This window comes from Pelodiscus sinensis, chromosome 1 (genome assembly GCF_049634645.1).
Source record: "Pelodiscus sinensis isolate JC-2024 chromosome 1, ASM4963464v1, whole genome shotgun sequence".
NCBI classification, from domain to species: Eukaryota; Metazoa; Chordata; order Testudines; family Trionychidae; genus Pelodiscus; species Pelodiscus sinensis.
The window spans coordinates 135353421-135371983 of NC_134711.1; the positions used below are offsets into that span (position 1 = coordinate 135353421).

At 43.8% G+C, this 18563-nt stretch overlaps 1 protein-coding gene across 1 annotated transcript in view; it reads right to left on the bottom strand.

Moving 5' to 3' along the window:
* Window positions 1–3426: 3426 nt before the first annotated feature.
* LOC102460717 (killer cell lectin-like receptor subfamily G member 1) overlaps window positions 3427–18563 on the bottom strand; it is a 35431-nt gene continuing 20294 nt past the window's right edge. Inside the window, exons 2-6 of the mRNA XM_006112531.3 lie at window positions 6006–6101; window positions 5554–5652; window positions 5331–5482; window positions 3957–4060; window positions 3427–3736 (exon numbers count right to left, since the gene is read on the bottom strand). Coding sequence (XP_006112593.2) covers window positions 3625–3736; window positions 3957–4060; window positions 5331–5482; window positions 5554–5652; window positions 6006–6101 — 563 coding nt within the window. The 3' untranslated portion in view covers window positions 3427–3624. The remainder of the gene's footprint in view (window positions 3737–3956; window positions 4061–5330; window positions 5483–5553; window positions 5653–6005; window positions 6102–18563) is intronic.

The window sequence follows — 18563 nt, forward strand, 5'->3', positions numbered from 1 at the left end:
GCAGCAGTTCAGCAGAAAAGGACCTGGGAATTACAGTGGATGAGAAGCTGCATAAGAGTTAAAAGTATGCCCTTGTAGCCAAGAAGGCTAATGGCACATAAGGGGCATTAATAGGAGCATTGCTAGCAGATTTAGGGACGTGACTATTCCCCATTTATTCGGCATGGTGAGGCCACATCTGGAGTATTGCATCCAATTCTGGGTCCCCCATTACAGAAAGGATGTGGACACATTGGAAAAAGTCCAACAGAGGGCAACTAAAAGTATTAGCGTGCTAGAGCACATGACTTACGACGAAAGGCCGAGGGATTTGGGCTTGTTTAGTCTATAGAACAGAAGAGTGAGGGGGGATTTGAGAGCAGCCTTTAATTACCAGAAGGGGGGTTCCGAAGAGGATAGAGAGAGGCTGTTCTCAGTGGTGACAGATGGAAGAACAAGGAGCAATGGTCTCAAGTTGAAAGAGGTCTAGATTGGATATTAGGAAAAACTATTTCATTAGGAGCGTGGTGAAGCACTGGGATGGGTTCCCTAGGGAAGTGGTGGAATCTCCGTACCTGAAGGTTAAGTTCCGGCTTGACCAAACCCTAGCTGGGATGATTTAGTTGGGGTTGGTCTTGTTTTGTGCAGTGGGTTGGACTCGATTACTCCTGAGTTCTCTTCCAGCCCTAGGATTCTATGATTCGATGAATTTAAGGTAGGGTAGATGCTGCTGTGCCAGTAATTTAACCGCATTGGCCACCGGCAGGCCTCCTGCAGCTGACCGCTATGACTGCTCTGGCCACACCTTGTGTCTCCACCACTTTCCTCCTCCCTCTAAGCTCTAGAAGTCCTGGGAACTGGAGAAGGGCTTGTCCCATGTGGCCAGATTTGTGAGCCTTGTGCGAGCGAGCAGGAATCCACAACATGAGTGTTCCCAATTCTCCTTTGGACACTTAGATGTCTGCAAGTACTTCTGCTCAAGAGCTCCAGCCTGGAGTGCGTGGGGGATCTTGGACCTCATCGAGGTGTGGTGGGAAGAGTCCATCCTCCATGACCTTTGCACCAAGAAATAGAACACCAACATGTACGGCAGGATCACCGCCAGCCTCACGCACAAAGGCCATACCAGGACCCTTGAGCAGTGCAGGCTGAAAATAAAGAAGCTCAGGTAATCATATCAGAAGGCCAAGGAGTGGCATAGATCTGCGATGTCACCTCACAACTGCAACTACTATGAATAGCTGGATGCCATTCAGGAGGGAGGAGGAGTAACGGTAGTTCGGAATAGGAACCTAATCCGAACTACCTAGTTTGAGCCCCGTGTAGCCGCGCTACACGGGGTTCGAAGCAGCGGGGATTTAAAAATGGCGGCTCCCCGCTTATGCTAATGAAGCCCGGGAAATTCAAATCCCGGGCTTCATTAGCAAGTGCGGTATGCATACATTACCCCGCTAGTTCGAACTAGCGGGGTAGTGTAGACATACCCTCAATGACTTAACCACCTGCATTCTGCTACAAAGACCTTTTACATCTGCACTTGAAAGGGAATCCTCTGAACTGTCATTCATGTTAAAATTCGACACTCTCCGGGAAGGAATGAACAAAGGATCAAACTATCTTACCCATTACCAAGATAGCTTCCCCAATTATCACCTCTAATACCATTAACTCACAGACATCTAACTCTCCCCACCCCTAATATAATTAATTCACAGACACTTATCTTCCTTCCTCCCCCCCCCCTCGCGTCCCCATCCTGTTCTGAAATGTGATTTGTCCTTTTCATATGTGTTCATTTTTTTAAATTGTATCCTTTGGTATATATGGTTGTGACTATTTTCTTCCACTATTTGATCTGAGGAAGTGGGTCTGGCCCACGAAAGCTCATCATCTAATAAACCATCTTGTTAGTCTTTAAAGTGCTACATAGTCCTGTATTTTGCTTCAGCTACACCAGACTAACACGGCTACATTTCTATTACTATTCGAAGAACTGTGGAGCTTCCCTTGTCCTCTGGTTCTATGGAGTTCGGGTGACATGTGCACTATTGATGGCCCACTGCAGAGACTGAGAAGTCATCAGACTGTATGAATGTGTTCATGCTAAGGGGTGCATGTGGCATTACAACTCATGTAACAGCCACAAGGTAGGGAAGTCTGTGTGGGAAAATGCCAACTGAGTTACTGTTTAGTAAGTCTGGTTTAAAGCTGTTTTCACAAGTATTCCAAATGCTGGCTATAGACATTTGTATTGATACATACTGTATTGATACTAAATGTTCAGTCTTAAGAGATGGTATGGAATGCTCTTTCTGTGGTGTAAATCTGTAATCTTTTTCTAAATCCTGAAAAGACTGAGCTCTATTCTGCGCTTCAGCAGACAGGCCGGCTTTGGTGCAGTCCAAAGGGAGTGTATTAGTTACACGTAATATTACCTCAGCACACTTGAGTCTCTCCTTAGTCTGGTTTAAATAATGAATAACACCACTGATCAATGGAATTATTCCAGTTAAAACCAGTGTGAGAAGAGAATTAGGCCCAAAATTGTCTCATCCCTGTTCTAATGTTAGTGTTCACAATATGTCCTGAATCATTGACACACATGGGTTATTTTTACAACTTGTTCATGAAATAGACCCTTTTACCCATTTACAGTTATTTTCAATTTCAGTGAGTATCTCCTGGCTCTTTTACATCATAGGTGCAAGCTAATAGATGCCCCTGGAAGGCTTCACCATCCCACTCTTTGAGACAGAGACACAGATCTCTAGCACATCTCCTCTTGGTCTTTTAAAAAAATCAGAGGGAAACATCACAAATATAATTAACAATTGCTGAAGGAAACAGAAAAAAGGAGTGAATGTTAAATCTTAATAGTTTGAAGTCATGCCAGACTATTTCCTCCTTTGGGTGAAAGTGATGTGTCTAAGAGTAATTATGTAGAGTAGGAGTGAGTAAATGTAACAATTAGGGTGTGTCTAGACTACATCCCTTTTTCAAGAAAGGGATCTAAATTAGGCACATCGATATCAAATGAAGCTGGGATTTGAATTTGCTTCATTTGCATAATAGCAACCGCCTCTTTTTTCCAAAACGGGGCTTTTTTGAAAAAACCTGGCAATTTAGACGGGAATCTTTTGAAAATAAAACCCTTTTTTGAAAAATCCTGTACTCCTCAAAAAATGAGGTTTACAGGATCTTTCGAAAAAGGGTTTTGTTTTCGAAAGATCCCTGTCTAAACTGCCGGTTTTTTTTTAAAAGCCTCATTTTGAAAAAAAGCAGCGGCCACTATTATGCAAATGAAGCAAGGGAAATTCAAATCCTTGCTTCATTTGCAATATCGACATGCCTAATTTACATCTGTTTCTTGAAAAAGGGATGTAGACTAGACACATACTTACTTGGGAACATTAAAGCTAGCCTGGCAAAGAAAGAGGAAAAGACACACAGTGTAACTGTGACATTTTATGAATGGATAAAAAAATCTAGTATAATCCTGCTCATGCTGTTTACTTAACTCCAAATGCACCTCTGCCAAATTGGTCCCACACGCACAAAGCTACGAGCAACTTTCATGGGTTCATGATTCAGGTCCATTGGCTGGGGGTGAGTGAAGACCATTTGGTAGCAAAGTGCAGCAGAAGGTTACGTGGGAGATTTCTCACAGATCCATGGGAGAGGGACTTCACAGCTGGAGGCCTGTAGGGCCTCCTTGAGCAGGACACCACAGTGCTGCACGGGGCTGTTTGAATGAACCCTGCAAAAGACGGAAAAGGAACACAGATGGTGTGAGGAAAGAATAGTGAAAGATTCCTAGGCAAAAGAGAAACAGGCTCACGTTTCACTCCACCCATATTTTAGTTAATGATTGCAGAGGGAGTTTTTCCTGAGTAAATACTGAGGCAGGTGCTCAGGATGTATCTTATGGACTTAAAAATAACTGAAAACCCTCAAAGTAAAAATTGAATCAAACCAACTTTATATCATTGAAAGTTGAACCATCCTCCCAGACCCAGCCAGAGCCATTGACATTTGTCATTCCAATCCAGTGGGCTTCTATAGGAATCCCCAGGAACAGATCCTACAAGGGGAAAAAGGACAGAAGGGATAAAGAATCTGAACAGAATCACCCTGGACAAAAACAACAGCATAATATCAAGGAGAAAAATATTCCAGCCTTTCAGAAAGAGCATGGTGAGTCCTGACTGACTTGCTATATGAGCCAAATAATTTCAGTTTCCTTAATGTTCTCTTGAGTCATAGTACTTGTGGGAAAGAGCCACGGGAATTGAGAATTTGGGAACTAGTGGTGCTCCTGACTGGTGGTAAAGGGGAACAAAGGCCTCACATCTGCAGGATGAATGTGAAGGAGCGGAACATGTCCTAGCACTCAGTTATGTGGTTTTATTTGTCTATTAACTATAAATGAAAAGGGCTAAATGTTTTTTATTAGCTGGCATTCATCCCATTATCTTATTGGTTTCCATCTCTGATACCTATTCTTCTTTAATCATCTATATGGGACTCTGAACCAAATTTTAGTCTATGATAATGGATTTAATCGTGATGAAGGTTGGTTGGGGCACTATCAGCTTAACAGTCGATGAAGGTGCAAACAGCTCTTTGTATAGATTCCTATGTCAGGAAGGATACTATCAATTGACTTTGATTCTTATCTGCTTCGTTTTAACTATCCAGTCTTCAGATACTTACTGATTCCCTCTATCTTCCTGTCTCCCACACTCTTCTTTTTTTTTCTCTCTGCCCCTCCCTCCCCACCTTCTCTCCTATTTATTTAGGGTCTGCACATCCTAAACTCAAAACTCTGGTCATCTGAAGAAGTGGGCTGTGCCCACAAAAGCTCATGATACCATCTACATATTTTGTTAGTTATAAAGTGCTACCAGGCCATTTGTTTTTTTTTCTGTACGGACTAATTCGGCTACCCCCTGAAGCTTCACAAGTAGAGTTGTTTGAAAGATGATACTTTATTATTTTCTGTGGAAAATTTGTACAAAAATAGAAAATTCTGACTATCCATCTAAAAATCCAAACCCCAGAAACCAGAAATATTTTAATTTTCAGAAACTGAAAATTGAAAACTTTCAGGTGAAAGCCAAAACATTTCAGTCAAACTCCCCAAAATTTCAGCTTTTGGTTCTTGGTTTTCCATAAACTAAAACTTACAAGGAAAACAGAAACTTGGTATGAAAATTTTCTTTTAGTCAAAACACCAATTTTTTGTCAAAATTTTTTGATGGAAAATTTTCACCTAGCCCTATCTCAGGGCTCCAATCTAGCATATCTGTCAATTGGACTGCTACAATTTTGGCTTCATTACTGATATTTACCCTTTCCCTGGTGTCACTGATTATCAAAAGTTCTGAATCTTGGGTGGAGCAGAACTCCTGGCTAGAATTCCAATCTTTCTTCACCTTGGAGAAGTAGTAACAGCTGTCTCTATATTGTACCCACTGGTCAGGGCATCCCAGACAAGAATGATCTGTAAAGGAATCACAAAATACGTATAATGGCTCAGGCCAGAGATTGCATGTCTTTCCTGAAAATACTTACTCTTGATAGCCAAAGCCACCGAGACTCCTAACAGCAACAGGCAGAAGATCCCCAAAATCACTGCAATGATTTTCCAGAGATGAGATGGAACAGGGGAACCTACCAAGTAAACATAAAGATGGGCAGAATGAGCCACCATGATGAATATCTGAAATCAGGTAACACACAACTATATCTAAAATTCAAACAAGTCTATTCATTAGATGCTGGGTAATTCTGGCAGGCAGTAAAAGTACTTGCAAAATGATGTCTTATCTGTTAGAGCCCTTTACCTTCAAACCATCCTGCTTCTATGCTATATGGTGCTTTTTATCTCCCTGTTGATATAATAGAGGAACATTGCTATTTTAATATCCCTTAAATCTATCTTGGGGTAGAGATAGCAGTAAGTTGTTTAACTAAAGACAATGCAACAAAAGGTGGAATATCAACACCTTGATAATTTACCGTACCTTTGATTTCTGCATTTTCAGGTCTTTGATTCAGCTGCTGCTTAGGAGGTGTAAGAAATTTTGTATTTGTGTAGATTGTCTCTTTCTTTTTCATTCCTAGTGGGTTATAAGAATGGAAATGCAATACTGTATTTACTGTGCTAAGATAAGAAATTAGCAGAAAGGTGACTCACTTCAAAATCTGGTATGGATCTGAACTTTCTCAAGGTTGATTGGCTTTTGGATCAAGTTTGTCAGTTTGGGTCCATCTCTAAAGACAAATCATAATATACTACAACAGGAGAGACCTGTGTATCACATGAATTGCCTAAAAAAATAATTTATTCAATGTTCTTTTTTTCTTGATTCTTATACTAAAGTGTACCACAGAAGAATTAAAAAGTTAAACATTTATATAATCTCATTGGCTACGTCTAGATTGGCATGATTTTGCGGAATACTTTTAACGGAAAAGTTTTTCCATTAAAAGTATTTCCGCAAAAGAGCATCTAGATTGGCAAGGATGCTTTTGCGCAAAAAGTGCAGTTGTACATTCCTCTATCCCAACACAAACAATTCACAGAAAAGGGTCTACCCTTTTGGAATTCAAGTGGTACTCATTACGATCACGGTGTTATCATCGAAGTCCAGTCGTAACCATTTCAGTGATGAAGTAATTGAGCTACTACATGACATAAGAAAACAAATTTGTATACAGATCAATTGTCAGCTTCTGGGTGGTGGTACTTAAGTATACGATACAGAATACAATTTTTTTTTTTTAGAATTTTGACAGTTAATGTTTAACTTTATTTTAAAATGTTTAAATTTTGATCAATTTAAATTAATAGTGGTGCAAAATTATGAATTTTAAGTATTTTTAAAAGGTTTTTATCTATTTAAGTTGTTACAGTTGTGGGATGTTATGGAGGGTCAGACAATAATTATTTGATGACAGTAAAGGTTCAGATTCAAACAAGAGGTATAATGGTTAAACACAAAGCTCAACATCATATGCCAAAATTTTATCTTTAACTCAAACTCTAATATGTTTTCAAGTGTTTTTCTTACTCTGACTCTCTGTAGAAATATTCATAGCTATATAGTATACTTAGATTTCCAGAAAGCCTTTGACAAGGACCCTCACCAAAAACTTGTAAGTAAAGTTATCATGGGATAAGAGGAAAGGTGCTCTCATGGACTGATAACTTGTAAAAGACAGGAAACAAAGGGTAGGAATAAATGGTCAGTTTTCAGAATGGAGAGAGGTAACTAGTGGTGTCCCCCAAGGGTCCATACTGAGACTAATTCTATTCAACCTAATTATAAATGATCTAAAGAAAGGGGTAAACAGTGAGAAGTTTTTAAGTCCCCTCTTGACAAAGCCCTGGCTGGGATGATTTACTTGGGGTTGGTCCTGCTTCAAGCAGGGGATTGGACTTCATGGACTCCTGAGGTCTCTTCCAGCCCTGGGATTCTATGGTTCTATCATTCTGTAGATGGTCAAGGGCATCTATGCCATCCTGCTGTGGAGAGTCAGCACCCTGGGCAACGTGGACCCCATCGTCACTGGATTTGTAATCATGGGCTTCCTCAGTTGTGAGGGGCCATTGATGGCACCCACATCCCCATCCTGGCCTCTGGCAACTGGGTCTCTGAATACATGAACAGGAAGAGGTACTTCTTGATGGCTCTGGAGGCCAATTATTTTGAAATAACAGCAGCTGTGCATCCACACTAATGCTATTTTGAAATAACCATTTCAAAATAAGTACTCTTTCTCCTCACAAAGAGGAGTTATTATTTCGAAATAACCAGCTTGGGAGTGTGGACGCTCACCTTTTTATTTCAGAATAACTCCCTCGTGCAGACAAGATCTCAGCGCCCTCCCTAACTAATGGCCTGTCCCTAGTCATTGGGGACTTTTGTTACTGGCAGTTGCTGATGGACTACATGACATTGTAGGCAATACAGTCACACAATCCCCTTCATAAACATAGCAAGCTCAGAGTCTGAGATCTGTAGAGAGCTGCTGCCTCCCCACATGCCGTGGCTTTAGATCTTCTCGTGAGATAATCACAATAAAAACTTGTCAGTAGGTTTATGAAATTCAGTGTAAGAATAAAAGCAAATCATAACTAGCATCACAACTTTGTTCCTTTTCTTGGAGGTATGGATATCAGGTAAGGTTTGTGATTTTAAATCCTGATGAACCAAAGCATCCCTGTGATTCAGAAATCATATTGGCCAGATCAGTCACATTCTTATATTTCTCCAAAAATAGTGGCTATATATTTCATGTTGACAACATTCCTTACTTCAGCCCCTCCTTTACTCCATTTTGACCATAAGCATGCCCAAAAGCAGAAAATCAAGCACTTAGGGAAATGTCATTGGAAAAACATAGACACTGAGTAACTTTAGGTGCTTAAAGTCTCAGCTTGACAAAGCCCTGGCTCGGTTGATTTAGTTGGGATTGGTCCTGCCTAGGGCAGGGGGGCTGGACTTGATGACCTCCTGAGGTCTCTTCCAGCTCTATGATTTTATGATTAAAGGATTTGCCATAGGGTATAGTGCACAGCAGTGGAGCTAAAACTAAGATTCGAGCACTTGAAATAAGGTCTTATGTGCCTGAATCCTTTTGAGCATTGTGCTCTTAGTAACTATTAAATTCCATTGTTTCACAGATTATTTTTCCTGAAATGTAGTATCCTGCACTTTGTCCAATTTGAGTCTTATTTTATTATCTGTCCGTATTTTTAATTTCTCTAGGGTGCTTTATATTATGTGACTATCCTTAATGATGTTCACAGCACTTTCCCTCTTTCTTGTTTTATTATTGTGTTATTTTCTCACTTTTACAGATTATGCATAAATATGTAAAATAAATGTAGCCCAACACAATCCTACATGGTACCCATTCACAAGATCATATATTGTCATTTTCCTTCTGCCTTTCCTTACAACCTGCAACACTTTTCAGATTTAATTACTTGGTTCATAGACAAACCAATGTAAACTCTTTTCTCAAATATGTTTGCTTGAGGGCCTATATCACATTTTCCTGCTCTCCCTAAATGTTCCTTGTGCAATCTTGAGATTGTAGATTTTGAACTTGTAGATTTTGCCTTTAAGAGTAACATATTTAAAGATGGAGTCAGATGATTTCCTGACAGTTCAAAACTGTTAAGACCCAGGAATTTAAATCAGATTCCTCTTCGTAGCTAATGAATGTTACACCAAGAAGGAGGAGATCATGGAACTATAAAAAGATACTATTCTTCACATAGATTCTCACAACTATAAATATGTAATCCCTAATGGTTTGCAAAGAAAAAAACATAAAATCAAATTTATGTGTCTAAATAATATCTTCCATAGAAACACTTTCACTCATTTTTTGAATTAGAAAACACAAGTAAATTTTACCAACATTAATGTTCTACTTTAATAATAAAGCTTTAGGTGTATTTGACCATGACACTTTTGTTGGTACCTGTAGTTATTTATGAAGAAGCTGGAGACCAAGGGTAGATCTATTTGTGCTCTGTCTTTTCTGGTCACGTATATATGAATCCACAGGGGAGAAAAGATGTCCTGGCTGTCCTGATAGAAGACAAACTATGCAAGCCAAAAGAGAATGGTGTATTCACTTTGTAATGTTCCAGCTGAAACCGCACAGGAAGGTCATTGGCTGTTACTATGAAAAGACCTCCCTCAGTGCAAAGTGCTCGTTCATTGCTGGAAGTGCCTGATTCTTTCCTTTGTCAGATGTAAATCAGGTGTAACTCCATTGAAATCAGTGTACATGAGAGGAGATCCAGCTCTAATTCTTATTTTAATCTCAATGAGTGTGTGTCGGGGGGGGGAGGGGCGGGATACTTCTCAGCAGCAGGTTATCAAAGAATGACATGGAACTTGGAGCCCCACAGGTTATGCCACAGCAATGGAATATTTATTTCTAGCCATTGTCAGTGCACTGCATTTTTCATTTCACTCTGAACCACTCTGTTTGTTACAAAGGGAAGGGTAAATAGGATCTCTTGAAATGGCCTCCGCGTCTCATTCACTGTTTAGCCCTTTACACATCTTTTCTTAGACTTCTCTTTATAACAATATGCTAGGGGAAAGTACATAAATAGGATTAATAATGATTGAAGCCCAGAGTCCAGCTGAGGGGGGCAGTGGAAAGTTCCACCACTGACCGAGCTGAGTCCCTTGCCAGGGGGCACAGATGTGTAGTGGTTCAACGTCTACTGACAACTATTATTGTGCATCGTTTGACAATAAACCTGGCCTGGTACCTGCACAGCTTTTAGATTCTGTGGTTATTGGGCATTCTCTTGGGCTATGTCTAGACTGCAGGCTTCTTTCGAAAGAGGCTCCTTCGAAAGCATCTTTCGAAAGAGCCTCTTTCGAAAGATCGCGTCTAGACTGCAGGCGGATCTTTCGATAGAGGAAATCCGCTTTTTCGAAAGAGAGCACCCAGCGAGTCTGGATGCTCTCTTTTGAAGACGGCCTCTTTACATTGAAGAACGCCTTCCTTCGAAAGAGGAACTTTCGAAGGAAGGCGTTCTTCCTCGTGAAATGAGGTTTACCGCCATCGAAAGAAAAGCCGCGTTCTTTCGAAATAATTTCGAAAGAACGCGGCTTGAGTCTGGACGCAGGGGAAGTTTTTTCGGGAAAAGGCTACTTTTCCCGAAAAAACCCCTGAGTCTGGACACGGCCTTGGAGTCTGTTATGCTTGGTACCTGCGCAGAGTTGGGGCAGCACACATAGGGAGCACAAACAGCTGAACAATTATCAACATTTGACAGAGCAAGATATCTGTCAGGACACTACATCAGTGACATCAGGACACCCCAAGCCACTGATTTGGAGGCTAAGCAAGCTCTCTACTGTAAGAATCATGATCTATCATGACAGAAAACCACAAGATAGGGAATCTCCTTAACCTTTCTCTGAAAATCTCCAAAGAGTGAAATAAGGCATGGATGTGCTGGGTTGCTAGCTAACGAGGTCCATACAGATTTGAACAATACTGTGGTGAAGAAACATTCAATGTAATTTGCAAGGACAGGGCAGAGACTGTAGCCTTGAAATGTAGAATGTTACAAACTAAAACCAAGGATGTTAAATGGCACACCACTAAAGTCCAAGAATCAGTAATAAAGAAAGTGTTAAAAGCAGTAGAAGTCTCAAAGCCCTGGAAAGCTCCTGTTCGCATCACAGGGTGGCAAGCACAGAAACAGAATAAAACATTGGTATATGAAACGCACCAAAAAGGAGTGTCCTGTCCCGCTACAAATATTTGTTGTCAACAGCAGACTTCGTAGCTACCCTGTGACTGAAGAATGAGGAGAAAAATGAGAAACGGTGTCCATAGTAAAATTAAGAGATGTAATGATGTCCAGAGCACTACTACCATAACCATATATTAAAAGCCAGGTCCTGGTTAAAGCTAAGCTAGGACCTAAACAGGTGCCTGTCAGAACGAGACAAGTAAGTGCACACAAGGAAAAAGTAGCAAACAGTACTTTTACTGAATTGGTAAATAAAATGAAGATAAAAATGGAACGGTTCATGGAGCACATTAGTCTACACTATAGTGGAAGCTTGACTTAAGATACGAAACTCAAGCTACATAATTAACGTGTCTTAACTCACGTTTCCGTGCTTGTCCACATGACAGGCAGGTGTACCGGAACTGAAGGGGTGCTCTCTGAGTTTAATTTAGTGGATCAATACTAGGCCTGCTAAATCGGACTCCAGAAGATTGACCTCCTCTCCGCCTCTTCACCCCCAGCCTGACCCTCCTCCATCTCCGCCATCAGGTTAGTTTGTGTGGGGGCCCGGGCTCAAACTGGAAGGGGTGGGGGAAGTTGTGGTACAAGCTCCACCCCCTCCTCCAAAGCTCAGCCGTGCACCAGGTTCCGGGCCCCACTGCATGACGATGGAGGGGAGCGCAAATTTTGCTTTTGGCCTCGGGCTCATAACACCCTCGCTACGCCTCTGAGAAGTGATACATTAAGGCATGGAGCTGCACAAAAACAGTTACTTGCAGGAAAAAAGGACACTCCCAAATTCCATTTCTCATGTGGAACAAAGCAAAAGACACTGACGGAACTAATTACAAGAACAAGTAACTATCCTCACTGACATCTCAAACCCAGGATAAAAGCTTGGAGTATGGGTTCACAACAGCTTTGACCTATGGAACCACACTGTGCTCAGCCAAAAAATATAGAATCATAAAGCTGGAAGAGACCTCAAGAGGTCATCAAGTCCAACCCCCTGCCCAAAGTAGGACCAACCCCAACTAAATCATCCCAGCCTGGGCTTTGTCAAGCAGAGACTTAAAAACTTCTAGGGATAGAGATTCCACCACCTCCCTAGGTAACCCATCCCAGTGCTTCCCCACCCTGCTAGGGAAATAGTTTTTCCTGATATCCAACTTAGACCTCCCTGATGGCAACTTGAGACCATTTCTCCTTGTTCTGCCATCCATCACCACTGAGAACAGCTTCTCCCCAACCTCTTTGGAACTCCCCTACAGGTAGTTGAAGGCTGCTATCAAATCCTCCCTCGTTCTTCTCTGCTGCAGACTAAACAAGCCCAAAACCCTCAGCCTCTCCTCATAGGTTATGTGCTCCAGCCCCCTAATAATTTTTCTTGCCCTCCGCTGGACCGTCTCCAATGCATCCACATCCTTTCTGTAGTGGTAGGCCAAACATTGGACACAATTCGCCAGATATGGCATCACCAGAAGGGGAATAATCACTTCTCTAGATCTGTTGGAAATGCTTCTCCTAAGGCACTCCAAAATGCCATTAGCCTTCTTGGCTACAAGGGCACACTGTTGACTCACATCCAGCTTCTCATCCACTGTAATCCCCAGGTCTTTTTATGCACAGCTGCTACTTAGCCAGTCAGTCCCCAGCCTGTAACAGTGTTTGGGATTCTTCTGTCCCAAGTGCAGGACTCTGTACTTGTCCTGATTTATGCTCATCAGATTTCTTTTGGTCCAAACCTCCAGTTTCTCTAGGTCACTCTGGATGCTATCCCTACCCTCCAGCATATCTACCTCTCCCCCTAGCTTAATGTCATCTGCAAAGTTGCTGAGAGTGTAATCCATCCCCTCAGCCAGGTCATTAATAAATATATTGAACAAAACTAGTCCCAGAACTAACCTTTGGAGCACTCCTCTAAATACTGACTGCTAACCAGACATCAAACTGTTGATCACTACTCGTTGAGCCTGACAATCTACCCAGCTTTCTATCTACCTTACAGTCCATTTATCCAGTCCATGCATGCTTCAGTCCCAAGAATATTCTGGGAAATTGTATCAAAAGCTTTGCTAAAGTCAAGGTATATTACATGCACTGACTTTCCCATGTCCACAGAGTCAGTTACCTCATCATAGAAGCTAATCAGATTGGTCAGACATGACTTGCCCTTGGTGAATCTATATAGACTATTACTGATCACTTTCCCCTCTTCCAAATGCTTCAAAATGGATTCCTTGAGGATCCCCTCCATGAATTTTCTGGGGACTGAGGTGAGGCTGACTGGTCTGTAGTTCCCAGAATAGTCCTTCTTTCCTTATTTAAAGATCATCACTATATTTGTATATGATATTTTGTGTGAGACTTCCCCCATTTGCCACAAGTTTTCAAAGATAATGGCCAATGGCTTTTAAATGGCAACTTCCAACTCCCTCTGAACCCTAGGATGCATTAAATCCGGCCCCATGGATCTGTGTATGTCTAAACTTTTCTAAATACTTCTTCACCTGTTCTTTCTCTGAGTGCTGCCCACCTCCTTCCCATACTGTGGTGCCTAGTCCAGGAGTCTGGGAGCTGCCCTTGTCTGTGCCTTGACAGAGGCAAAAAGAGCATTGAGTACTTCAGCGTTTCCCACATCGTCTGTCACTAGGTTACCTCCCTCATCTAGTAAGTGTCCCGGGGTATGTCTACACTACAAAGTTAATTCGAACTAACAGTCATTAGTTCAAATTAACTTTGATAGCGTCTATACATACAAACCGCTAGTTCGAACATAATTCGAACTAGCGATGTGCTTAATTCGAACTAGGTAAACCTCAGGGTATGTCTACACTACCCTCCTAGTTCGAACTAGGAGGGTAATGTATGCATACCGCACTTGCTAATGAAGCCCGGGATTTGAATTTCCCGGGCTTCATTAGCATAAGCGGGGAGCCGCCATTTTTAAATCCCCGCTGCTTCGAACCCCGTGTAGCGCGGCTACACGGGGCTCGAACTAGGTAGTTCGGACTAGGGTGCCTATTCCGAACTACCGGTACACCTCGTTTCACGAGGAGTAACGGTAGTTCGGAATAGGACCCTAGTCCGAACTACCTAGTTCGAGCCCCATGTAGCCGCGCTACACGGGGTTCGAAGCAGCGGGGATTTAAAAATGGCGGCTCCCCGCTTATGCTAATGAAGCCCGGGAAATTCAAATCCCGGGCTTCATTAGCAAGTGCGGTATGCATACATTACCCCGCTAGTTCGAACTAGCGGGGTAGTGTAGACATACCCTCATTCTACGAAGACTAACGCCTAGTTCGAATTAACTAGTTCGAATTAAGGGCTGTGTAGCCACTTAATTCGAACTAGTGGGAGGCTAGCCCTTCCCAGCTTGCCCTGGTGGCCACTCTGGGCGCCACCAGGGAAACACTTCTGCCCCCCTCCCAGCCCCGGAGCGCTTAAAGGGGCACGGGCTGGCTACTGTGCCCGTGCCAGGTGCAAGCCTGCCAGCACCCAGCCAGCAGACCCTGCACCTGGCACGGCTCGAGCCAGCCACCCGCTGCCACCCAGCCCTCCGCCTTTTCCCGGGACCAGGCTGGCGGCTCCCGGGAGCCTGCCCAGGTCCGCAAGAGGCGGGCGCCCGCCTGGTATAGTGCAGACATCGTGGACCTCATCCACGACCTCCGCATTAGGCACAGGAAAGTGGCCGTCTAGGGCAGGATAGCTGCCAGCCTGGCCACCCAGGAGCAGGTTGGCATGAAAATCAAGGTGATCCAGTGAGACCTCCAACCCTGAGCCCTGAGCTTAGAATGGCCGTACTGGGTCAGACCAAAGGTCCATCTAGCCCAGTAGCCTGTCTGTCAACAGCGGCCAACACTAGGTACCAAGCCGCTTGGAGGGGATGGACCAAAGACAATGACCAAGCCATTTGTCTCGTGCCATCCATCTCCAGCCTTCCACAAACAGAGGCCAGGGACATCATTCCTACCCCCTGGCTAATAGCACTACATAGACCCAACCTCCATGACTTTATCTCACTTCTCTTTAAACTCTGTTATATTTCTAGCCTTCACAGCCTCCTGCAGCAAGGAGTTCCACAGGTTGACTATTTGCTTTGTGAAGAAGAACTTTCTGTTGTTAGTTTGAAGCCTGCTACCCATTCATTTCATTTGGTGTCCTTTAGTCCTTCTATTATGGGAACTAATGAAGAACTTTCCACATCACTCATGCTTTTATAGACCTCTATCATATCCCCCCTCAGTCTCCTCTTTTCTAAGCTGAGAAGTCCCAGTCTCTTTAGCCTCTCTTCATATGGGACCTGTTCCAAACCCCTGATATTGTAGTTGCCCTCCCCTCTCCCACCCTCTCTCTTTCCTTCTCCCACCTCCTTTTCCCAGTCTCCCCCAGTTTTGTTCAATAAAGAGAGTTTCTATTTTTGAACACACGTGTCCTTTATTTTGTACATGAGGAAGGGGGGCTAGGAAGGGGTAAGTGGAAGGAGGTGAGGGAGGAATGGAGTACGAGCCCCCGATGGGGAGGACTGGGCTGGCTCTGCGGGCTCCTCGGGGTGGAAGCTCTCCTGAACCCCCTTGATTGACCCTTCCCCGGATGGCAGCCTGCGGCAAGTGCAGCCGGGCTGATGGCCGAGTGCTGTGATGTGCCGAGTGTGGGCACTCAGGGCACTCCAAGCCAGGACTGCTTTGCAAGCGGGGAACCCCTGAGAACTGTCTGTCCGGGGTGGGGGTCGGGTCCCTTTAAGCACAGCCCTCGGCTAGCCTGAGACAGCAGCTCCACGCTCTAAGTCCTAATCTGATGCCCTGCCGGCACTGCTTCCGGCCATCCTTAACCTCGGTTCAGGGTCCACTCAGTGTGGACATGCTAGTTCGAATTAGCAAAACGCTAATTTGAACTAGTTTTTAAGTCTAGATGCGCTAATTCGAATTAGCTTAGTTCGAATTATCTAATTCGAACTAAGTTAGTTCGAATTAGTGCTGTAGTGTAGAGCTAGTGCTGTGCCTAGATCTCGGGCCCCAGCCCAAGTCTGGAAGTGCACACTTCTGTGAGACAGCACCAGCAGTGAGACTCCCCCACTAAGAGCTGACATCACTGCGAGCTATGTTAAGTGCTGAGACCTGAAGACATCCCAGGTGGACTGGTGAGCAGAGTAGCCAGTATAGATGAGGAGCAGTGAGTGGCAGATGACGAGGAATGGCACACTAATGCCCAAATAGTGGAGTGAGCAAATTCCTTCTTAGGCCCCACTCCTCCCATTCTATACAGAATGGGAATTTAACTCTGCCGATTCACCTCTGAACTCTGGGCCTGCACTGATTTAGGACCCCTGTCATTGAGCTGTGGAGAAGGGATGGGCTTGGTACTGGGATTTGGAGGTTGCTGGACTTAAGAACCTGAGGGAAAAGGACACTGCCCAACTTACTTGGAAGGGGGTGTGTGGTTTTGTTCATGGTGTATGTTTAGGAACCAGCATTCTCCCAGATTAATGTCCAGTTACTTACCTCCTTTGATTAAAACTTTCTTTGCTCCACTCAAACTCTGTCCCTGCAAGAGGAGCATTGCCTCCCAGAGGTGCCCAGAGGGGAGTATATAATTGTGCCATGCCACTGGCTGGGGGTTCCAGCTGGTTTTTGTGTTGTAGTGTTGAAAAGGAAGCTGTAGACTCTGAATCCAGCCCTTGTTGCTGCCAACTCTGACTGGAAGAATTATACTGAGGAAATGTACCCTGCTTGTGTCATCTGCCAGGGTGAGATGCTGTTTGAGTCAACTTTTGCTTAGATGAAATGGTTAGGATTTAGAATGCAGGATTATTGTTAGTTGATCTCTGAGGGTACATCTACACTAGCCCCCTAGATATATCTGTAAACCTCACTGCAGGAGGAATACCACCTAATTCGACTTAGGGCTTTCAATTGGAAGCCCATTTCAATGCCGCGTGTAGACGCGGGCAGTTACTTCGGGCTAGTCAATTTCTAAAATGGCGACCAGCCGGGAACATGCAAATCAAGCACAGGATATTTAAATCCCGGGTTTGATTTGCAATTCTGATCGCCCTCATTAGCCTCCCTAGATCGTTCTAGGAGGCTGGTGTAGACGTACCCTAACCTTTATTTCCACCACATATAGTCACCGCGTCTTTTGCAGCAATCTGAAAATCACTCAAAATTATCTGTCTTCAGTCAATAAAAGTGCATTTCCTTTTACCTAAAATAGAGTGTATTGACTGAAGTGCTTGGGAAATCTCAGCTCAGTCTATAAAGTGTGTCCTTTTCACACTGATGGTGTAGCAAATACCTAATGAGCTTGCACTGCCCAAGGGAGCATTGAGCAGTGTAAGATGGTACAGTCCTGGGATGTAGGGCTAGTGATGAGGGGAACAGGCTGGAGCATCTCTGTTGATGGCTCATGATTCACTGGGAGACCATCTGTCACATTACCGAATTGGAGGGAAGCAGCCAGATCGCTGCTGCACCCCTAGGTGGGGGTGTTGGCCCCAGAAATTGGTATAAAAGGGAGCCATGTGGGGTATTGAATGGGAGCTTATTGTTTGCTGATCTTATGTACGCTATTTATGTGAGTGTATAATGTCTGTGTGTGTAGGTAGGAATCTGTAATCTGTGTGGAAGCTGAATATTTCTCTGAATGTGGTTAAGCATTGCTATGGACAGGCTGATTAGCCAGGCCCTGTGGGACAATGGCACTTGATGGGCCGAGGACATACCCAAAGAATGGGGGCTGTCAGCTGAGAGCAGCCAGCAGGAAACACAGAGATTGGCCTCTGACCAGGTGACCTGCTGCATACAAGAAGAGGCCAGGAAGGAGGTATAAAGAGGCCATGTGGTCGATGCCATTTTGTTCTCAGCTCAGCACTTCATCCCAGAGGCAGCATTGCAGGGATCGAAGAGCCTGGAAGACCTGTGAACCCATCCTGATGCTGGGATGTGCAACAGGAACTTTTAAACCAGCAGCTGTAACATCTCTGCTAGAGCCTGCATCGAAGACTGGGAGATTCGGTGCATGTAACGTACTATTCTTTAACAACCTGACTCTCATGCTTTTCTTTCTGGTGATAATAAACCTTTAGTTTTAGATTCTAAAGGATTGGCCCAGCGTGATTTGTGGGTAAGATCCAGAGGGTAAATTGACCAGGGATCTGTGGCCGGTTCCTTGGAACCGGACAGAACTTGTTCGGGGTAGGTGGGATTGGGTGCTAGGACCCCCCACCTGTGCATAGGCCCGGGGCCATCTGGGGCACGGATATTGCTGGGGTGTCGGAGGGGTTTTGCTCATGAGG